General features: G+C 38.6%; 2 protein-coding genes and 1 non-coding gene across 3 annotated transcripts; 2 read left to right on the top strand and 1 right to left on the bottom strand.

Moving 5' to 3' along the window:
* Window positions 1-322: 322 nt before the first annotated feature.
* LOC140177695 (uncharacterized) lies at window positions 323-3,200 on the bottom strand. The gene is made up of 4 exons (XM_072210842.1): window positions 3,093-3,200; window positions 2,546-3,035; window positions 1,869-2,263; window positions 323-1,102 (listed from the first exon to the last, which is right to left on the bottom strand). The coding sequence occupies exons 1-4, from the start codon at window positions 3,198-3,200 to the stop codon at window positions 323-325; spliced, it is 1,773 nt and encodes a 590-aa protein (XP_072066943.1).
* An 853-nt stretch (window positions 3,201-4,053) lies between these two features.
* Window positions 4,054-8,336, top strand: LOC112732953 (calnexin homolog). Its single transcript, XM_025781787.2, has 6 exons — window positions 4,054-4,492; window positions 4,590-4,659; window positions 6,180-7,309; window positions 7,433-7,504; window positions 7,610-7,726; window positions 7,851-8,336. The coding sequence occupies exons 1-6, from the start codon at window positions 4,388-4,390 to the stop codon at window positions 7,980-7,982; spliced, it is 1,626 nt and encodes a 541-aa protein (XP_025637572.1). The 5' UTR covers window positions 4,054-4,387; the 3' UTR covers window positions 7,983-8,336.
* Window positions 5,309-5,394, top strand: LOC112739678 (small nucleolar RNA Z221/R21b). Its single transcript, XR_003170613.1, has one exon. It is a non-coding gene; the product is annotated as a small nucleolar RNA Z221/R21b (small nucleolar RNA).
* Window positions 8,337-8,941: the final 605 nt, after the last annotated feature.

Here is an 8,941-nt window from a genome sequence, read left to right as displayed (position 1 = left end):
TGAAGATATCCTCTTCTCTCTGGCATAAGTCAGAGGTTATTAAACTTAGACTCCAGATTATTGAAGATAGAGGACATTGGAACAAGGCGTGAGAAATTAATTCATCTTTCAGCATGCATCTTGGGTAAGTGGCGGGGGTGGTTGCAAACCGGCTATGGATTTGTTGCAAAACCGGAAGCTTTTCATGAAGACTCTTCCATAAAAAAATCTTAATTTTATGAGGTAATTTCAATTCCCAAATGTTATTCCATACTCTGTGGTTCTGTATGTTATGAGGCATCAATGAAGTAGGAGAATGAAAGAACCCATAAGCAACTTTGTATCATGACCCAACTTCATATATACCATATTTTGTCCAACACCAATTAACTTCATCCTCCTTCTCTGTTGGTTTGATGGAAAAAATTTTATTGCATATATCAACCGGAAAAATTGACTCAATCAGGTTTTTGTTCCAGCTTCTATCAGGATTTAGTAGCGCACTAACATAATACACTTGCAGATTCGGTAAGATTGTCACTGCAGCTTGAGGGACATTAAAGGGCAATAGTGGTGGGAGCCAGGGATCATGGAAGATGTGGACATTAGCACCAGAGCCTATTTTCCATAACAAGCCTTTCTCAATCACCTTGCGGCCTTCAAGAACACTTCTCCAACCCCACAACGGTATGCTTCCTATCTCTGCATGTAAGAAATCTGTATATCTGAAATATTTAGCTTTGAACATTCTTGACAGTGTAGAATTAGGGTATTTCATTAGACGCCAATATTGCTTGTTCAATAAGGCCAAATTTTGTGCCCTTAGATCTTTGATCTCCAACCCTCCATCTTTCTTTGGTCTCGTCATTGTGTCCCATTTAATCCAAACCATTCTTCGTTCTGCGCCTTTTTGACCCCACCAAAATTGCGAGAGCATGCTATGAATCTCAGTTAACAGCGTATCCGGGAGCTTGAAACAAGAGAGTGTGTAAATAGGAATCGCTTTCCCCACTGCTCTCAATAGCGTGTGCCTGCCACCTGAGGACAATAAACTTCTTTTCCAATGCATAATCTTCTTCTGAACTTTATCCTTGATAGCTCCAAAGGTTGCTTTCTTTGATTTCTGAACTATGGAGGGCAGCCCCAAGTATTTGTCATGGGCTCCGATATGTTCAATATTTAGTGTTTGCGCAATTGCTAGTCTTGTGTTCTAAGGTGTGTTGTGACTGAAAAAGATGGCCGACTTGTTCAAATTGACTTTTTGCCCACTGAAACCCTCGTAGATCTCTAGCAATTCCAAAATATTTTGGCTTGTATTAGGTGAGCCCTTGCAAAAAAAGGATTGAATCATCAGCAAACAAAAGGTGATTAACTGTTTGGCATCTCTGATTAACTTGAACTCCTTGAATTAATCTGTTTTGCTCTGCCTTGTGTAGCAAGAAGGAAAGCCCTTCCGCACAAAAAAGAAATAGATATGGAGATAGGGGGTCACCCTGTCGGATGCCCCTATTTGGCCTAAAGTAGCCAAAAGGTTGCCCTTCTACAACAACAGAGTAAGAAACAGTCGTTACCAATTCCTTAGTCCAGTTAATCCATTTAGCATCAAAGCTCAGCTTTTTCCTGATGTACCATAAGAAGTGCCATTCAACCCTATCATAAGCCTTGCTCATATCTAGTTTAATAGCCATCTTATGATCTGCTACACTTCTCTTATTTTTCAAATAGTGCATACATTCGTGGGCAATTAGAATATTATCTGAAATGAGTCTACCTTTGAGAAAAGCACTCTGATTTGGGTTTATGATTTTATTCATAATACCTTGTAGTCGGTGCACCATAACTTTAGAAATAATTTTATACATAACTAAGGACAAACTAATCGATCGTACTTGAGTAATGTCACTGACATCTGGCACCGTTGGAATCAAACAAATTTGAGTATGGTTGAATCTTTTTAGAATTCTGCCACTGTGAAAGAAACTTCGCATTGCCTTAAAAACGTCACCTCCAACTATATCCCAGAAAAAGTGAAAAAACATAGCTGTAAACCCGTCATCACCAGGAGCACTCTGAGCATGAACACTGAACATAGCTCTTTTGACCTCATCCATAGTTACCGGCCTTTGGAGCCTATGGTTCATGGAAGCTGTAACCTTAGGCTCCAAATCCTCCAAATATGGATTCAGATCAACCAAATAAGAAGAAGTAAAAATATCGCAGAAGTAGTCTTCAGCTACCTTTGCAATATCCTCCGATTTTGATGCAATCTCATTGTTCCTCCCAACTAATCTCCAAATTCTGTTCCTTCACACCCTTGATTGAAATTTATGGTGAAAGAATCTGGTGTTCTGATCTCCTTCTTTTAGCCATTTGACTCTAGATTTTTCTCTCCAATAGCTCTCTTCTTTCATATATGCTAGCTCCAACTTCTCTTCCAATCTGGTAATCTCCTATTCTCCATTGATTCCAGCCACCCGCAGCTCCTCTAGGCTAGCTTGAAGGTCCTCAATTTCTTTTCGAGAGTTTGCTTTGTGAGTTATCTGCCATTGAACTAATCTATGTTTACATTCTTTCAACTTTTGGGGCAAGGAGAACATAGCCGAGCCTACTACTTTTATTTTCCACACTTCGCTGACAATTCTTTTGACAACATCTTCTCCACACCAACGTTCCTGGTATTTAAAACGCCTTTTACTATGCCAGGATTGAGGTTCAATTTCCATCAAGATAGGAGCATGATCCGAGCCTGATTCTGTGAGCATGTGCACCACTGCATTTGAAAACTTCAGCTTCCATCCCATCCCTACTAAATAGCGGTTAATCCTCTCCTTCACCAAATCCTCTCCTTGTCTTCGGTTTATCCACGTGAAAGGCCACCCCACCATTCCAATATCCACTAATTCGTTTCTATCAATAAAGTTAATAAATATTGCAATGGTAGTTGCTGATTTTTGGCCTCCACTCTCCTTTTTCGCTTGACTTATTATAACATTAAAATCTCCCGCTATTACCACTTTTTCTTCCAGTTGTTGACTCATTGTTGTAAGCTCCTCAAACTGTAAGGCTCGAATTTGTTCCAAACAGCTCAAATGGACACCAATGAACGTTCATACCCCATTGTTTCCGAACTCCTTAACTTCAGCTGCTACAAAGAATTCCCCGCTGTTTATAATTTGAACATTGATGCTATCCTTCCAAGCTAGCGCAAGTCCTCCTGCCATTCCTGACGGGTTAACAATATGCCATTTTTCATAGCTGCATGCCCGGAGTTTTTCTTCCACCTGTCGAGATTGGTTCTTTGTTTCACTTATGAACACAATCTCGGGGGAGTGGGATTTACATATCCCTTTTAGGGTGTGAATTGTCAGGGGTCTCCCCAAACCCCAACAATTCCAAACTATAGTTCTCATGGCGCATTGGGTGCCATTTGTAGGCTGGCACCCTCCACCCCCTGTTCAACTACATTTTCATCCTCTGTTCTTTCTTTCTTTGTAGATCCTTCAACTATACCACTCATCAACCTTTTTTTGGATCCAGCTTTAGTCTCCAACCTTCCAGTGCCTTATCTTGCTAATTTTTTTCACTTCCTGTCTTCCTCTGTTGTGAGACATTGCCCAATAGTAAATTGCATAGGTTGTCCTTCATCCTCCTTGACATTGGACTGACCAGCTATGATAACCTCCATGCATTTTGTTCTAGAGTTGGCTGATTGAGGTGTCTCAGGTGCTACCTTGTTGCCAGCGTTTTGTGGTTTCAAACTTTGTTCCTCCTCTTACATTGACATTCCTGCAAATTCCTCCAATAAACAGTTTAAGACCGACTTTTTCTTACGTTGAGTAGTCTTATTCTGATTCTGGGCTGAATTGTTAAATGTGTTTTTTCTTTAAGAGTTAATTCGTATTTTTATTTGACTGGTTTTAACCCATTCGCCAATATTATCCTCTTTTATCCTATCACTCTATGTGTCCTTCAAAAAATCATGACAGTTTTTCACCTCGTGCCCCACAAATTATCTGCTGTTAAAAACCTCAGCAAGTGTATTATGTATTGATTATTTGATTTGGTAATTACTCCAAAATAAATGAAAAAAGGCGGATCATGGGATATATGGATTTTGATATTTAGGCGCAGGCAGCACGACATAAGAGTGATGCAAAAAGGCAACGTGGCAAGATATTATTGGCTAATGTCACGCGGCGCGTTTGATCATTGGTCGAAACAGCTCTAAGCTAAGTGGGAAGCAAGTCTATAAAGTGGAACAAACCCGAAATGGGGATGCTGTCATCTCCCTCACTACACGCTGTTATTTTATTAGGAAATTCTAGATCTCACTGTTGTTAAGATTTCACTCTTATTATCATTTCAAGATTAGGGTTTCACTGTGAGTCAGCTAGAGAGAGTGAGAATCATGGGAGAACGGAAGTTAACCCCTCCGGGGATCGTTACAGTGCTTCTCCTCGTCTGCGCTGCATCGTTTCAGCTCCTCCGCGCTTCAGATGACGTCGACGACGCCGTATTTACTCTTTCTCATTCTTTTATGCGTTGGATCTGTGTTTTTTGCTTTTGCTTTTGCGTTGACTGATTTTGTCTGTGTTACGCATGTGCTTCAGATCTTCTACGAGTCGTTCGATGAGAATTTCGAAGGCCGTTGGATTGTGTCGCAGAAGGAAGAGTACAATGGTAAGCCCTAGCTCATTTATTTCCTTGTTTGTATGATTGATTTGATTGTAGTTACTCTGAGTTTAGTTCTGATTATTTTACTGGCTGTTTGTCGAAAGTGTGATATCAACATGCTTTTGTGTGTTGTCTTCAATTGATTACTGTATATGCTTGTGTTATTATGATGAATTTCAAACTTAAAGAAGAAAGAAACTAAACGAATCTCACTCAAAATATTGAAATCCGAATCCACCAGACTTCTCTCTGGGCAGTTTGACGGAGTTCCTTCTATAAATGCTTTACGAATTGTAGAAACGACTAGCATTTTGATACATGGTTGGACGAACCGACGATGTTCAAAAGTATACTTTCTAGGTCTGTAATTTTGGAATGGCAAAATTTATTAGAGGAAGTGTAATCAAAGTAATAAAGAGATCCTATTGGCTTATTTGATAATATTCTTGCAACAATTTTTTTAAATAAATTAACGACTGTTGCTGGTCAGAATTTTCGCCAGATACTAATAACTAATAAGCATGTAAAGAAAGCATGAGTATTCTAGAGAGATCAATAAATTGTGGTAACTTTTGTGTTACTTCTCTCTCTAAGTCAACTCTTTAGATACATTTTTTGTGTTGTTTTTGTCGTTGCATTGAACATAGAATTTCGTGGGCTGTGATGAGTACTAGAGGAAGTCATGCACCACTCTGATGATTCAGTGTTGACAAGCTTCTCATACCCATTAAATCTGAGCCCTCCTTTCTTCAGAGTCCATTATTGTCTTTTTTCTTGTGGTTCATTTTATTTTTCCCGTTTGATTTTACTGCTATCTGTCATGTGTGTTGTGTGGATGGTGTCTGGAAAGTGGAAAACAAATTGAATGAAGAGGAAATCAAGTGATGTGGGGTTTTGTGACCCCAACCATGATGCGGACTGTATAGCTTATATAGCTTCTGGAGATAAAACTCTGGTTTCTGATGGTTTCTCTTATTCATAATTCCCTTTCTTCCTCTTTTGTCCCAATATATATTTTCATTTATACGCTCGGGTTCTCTCAACTTTACCTTGCTCATTATATTGTGTGATTGTGGTCAATGATTTTTATTCAAGAAAACTTAGTGTAAAAATGGAATCTATGTAAAGATCAATACCATTTATTTTCGGCAAATATCTCGTTGCTACAATTTTGTTTACAATATACATCCTTAATTTCCAAATGATTGTGTGTAAAGGAGAAGGGCCTCCTCTTATCACCTTGAGATAAGTGCTTCTCAGTCTGTATTTTGGAATTTTGCATTCGAGTCCTTGTAATGTCTTCTTTATATTTAGACTTGTATATGCAACAAGTTTGGTGCACTTGTTTCCCATAGTGTGGGGTGCTTTAGTAATGCATATTTGAAATTTCACCTGTTGTAAATTGACATCATAGATGTTTGAATTTAAAATTAAAATTACCAAAATGCCATTGGAAACTACCGTGATGTATAATTTTTTTTTACCTGAAAGTTGAAATATTTTTTTATTTGCTCCCTTTGTTCTAGGTGCGTGGAAGCATGAGAAGAGTGAGGGGCATGATGATTACGGACTTCTTGTAAGTGAGAAAGCAAGGAAGTATGCTATAGTTAAAGAACTTGATGAACCGGTGACTCTCAAGGATGAATCAGTTGTTCTTCAATTCGAGACTCGTCTTCAGAATGGTCTTGAGTGTGGTGGTGCATACCTAAAGTATCTTAGACCACAGGAGGCTGGATGGAAACCCAAAGGATTTGACAATGAATCTCCTTATTCTATCATGTTTGGTCCTGACAAGTGTGGAGCTACAAACAAGGTGCACTTCATCTTCAAGCATAAGAATCCCAAGACTGGGGAGTATGTTGAACACCATCTCAAGTATCCCCCTTCCGTTCCATCTGACAAACTAACCCATGTATACACTGCTATTCTGAAGCCTGACAATGAATTGCGTATCTTGATTGATGGGGAAGAGAAGAAGAAGGCAAACTTCTTATCTTCGGAGGATTTTGAACCTGCTCTTATCCCTCCCAAGACAATCCCAGATCCTGATGACAATAAACCTGAGGACTGGGATGAGAGAGCTAAAATTCCAGACCCAAATGCTGTAAAGCCAGATGACTGGGATGAGGATGCACCCATGGAAATTCTTGATGAAGAAGCTGAGAAACCTGAAGGATGGTTGGATGATGAGCCTGAAGAAATTGATGACCCCGAAGCCACAAAACCAGAAGATTGGGATGACGAGGAGGATGGTGAATGGGAAGCCCCCAAAATTGATAACCCCAAGTGTGATGCCGCCCCTGGTTGCGGTGAGTGGAAGAGGCCAATGAAGAGGAATCCTGCTTACAAGGGAAAATGGCATGCCCCTCTCATTGACAACCCAGCTTATAAGGGTATATGGAAGCCACGTGATATTCCAAACCCAGACTACTTTGAACTTGAAAAGCCTGATTTTGAGCCCATTGCTGCTATTGGTATTGAGATCTGGACAATGCAAGATGGCATATTGTTTGACAATATCTTGATAGCTAAAGATGACAAGGTTGCAGCCTCTTATAGAGAGACTACATGGAAGCCTAAGTTTGCAGTTGAGAAAGAGAAACAGAAGGAAGAAGAAGAATCTGTGGCTGCTTCAAGTGGTCTTGCAGACTTGCAGGTAATGATGTTGATTTGAGTGTTTTCCAGCTGTAACTCATTTTTACTGTGCAGCATGTCTCTAATATGGCTCTTCTGCCCTCTCCTATTTCTGATGCGTTATTTTATTTTTTTAACCATGCAGAAGAAGGTATTTGACCTCTTATACAAGATAGCTGACATTCCATTCCTGAGTGATTACAAGCTCAAAATACATGTAAGATTATCAACAAAATACTCCTATCTTTTGTGTATGTTTGTGCACACATCCTGTTATGTTGCACTCATTGGAGTTTAACGTGAATCCTGTGCTTCTGAACAGGATCTCATTGAAAAGGGTGAGAAGCAACCAAATCTCACTATTGGAATTCTCGTGTCTGTTGTGGTTGTCTTCTTGACAATCTTCTTCAAGCTCATATTTGGGGGAAAAAAGAAGCCGGTGAGTAATGAAATTCATTGATGTATGATTGTATCTTACCCAGTAAAATTGGTCTCCTCCAGTATTTATATTTCGGACAGTGTGTGTAGAACATTATGTTAATCCGTGGGCATGTCTTGTGTAGGCAAGCGTAGAGAAGCCAAGCCCAGCACCCAAAGAAACTAAGGCCAATGAAAGTGGCGTAGAGAATGAAGAAAACAAAGAGAAGGAGGAAACATCTGCTGCCGCACCACGTAGGAGGACAAGGCGAGATTGAAATGGTTGAAAACCTTTTCGCTCACGGGGGCTGCCGACCAAGATCATCAGAATAGAAAAATTTTGAGCTTAGTTGGACAATAGGTGTTTAGTCCATAGGCACTTTGTTCTCATTTTTATCCTTCACCTTATTTTAAAGTATGCTATGCATATGGGAGTGTAAACCAGATATGTGTTATGCCGGTCGTTTGAGGACTTTTTTGAAGCTAATTGAGGTTGTAAAATTATTTTTCTCTTAATTGTTTTTGCTTATAACGGTGAAGAGAGATCCAATCATCTAGCAAGTAGCAACACTTGTGTGGTTTAATGACATTGTAAGGTGCTTAAATGAAATTGCTAGATTTTAAAGAAACAACTGAAAGTTGCTATTTAGAATTGATAGTTTGTTTACAGGTAATGTTTACTTTAAAAATTCATCATTTAACTCACCTATTTGTTTCATCTAGGCATCAATCAAATTTTCAAACAATCAAATTACACATCTTCTCAATTTTTGTTTTATATGTTTAATCAATGTTTTAGCTAACTTTCAAGGTAAATTACTGAGTACTGAAAATTGTATATTAATTAAAATAATTCAAAATACCTAATTAGTAAATTCTAGTGGCCACTTTAACATTATGCTCATTGGAAATAGACGTTGGCAGAGTGATTAGCACACTTATCAAATTTTAAAAGTGATTAGCATGCTTTCAAATTTTAAAATTGTTTGGAGTTTTTTTCGCTGACATCTTTCAAAATTTTTTTATTAGTGCGAATTTTCTTTTTAATGAGTAATCATAAAAAAGTTTTATAGTTTCAAATTTAATTAAGAGTAAAGAATTAACCCAATCCCTATCTATTTTTACAATGATGAGACGATCCTTATCCAATAAAAAAGAGCACTTCGATTCTCAAACTATCATGATAATGTTGATGATGGTAGAGAAGATAATGATTATAAAGTATAATTGTACAATA

Source organism: Arachis hypogaea, chromosome 13 (genome assembly GCF_003086295.3).
Source record: "Arachis hypogaea cultivar Tifrunner chromosome 13, arahy.Tifrunner.gnm2.J5K5, whole genome shotgun sequence".
Classification (NCBI taxonomy): domain Eukaryota; kingdom Viridiplantae; phylum Streptophyta; class Magnoliopsida; order Fabales; family Fabaceae; genus Arachis; species Arachis hypogaea.
Note: the sequence above shows the minus strand (reverse complement) of the source record. Positions and strands in the feature narration are given on the sequence as shown.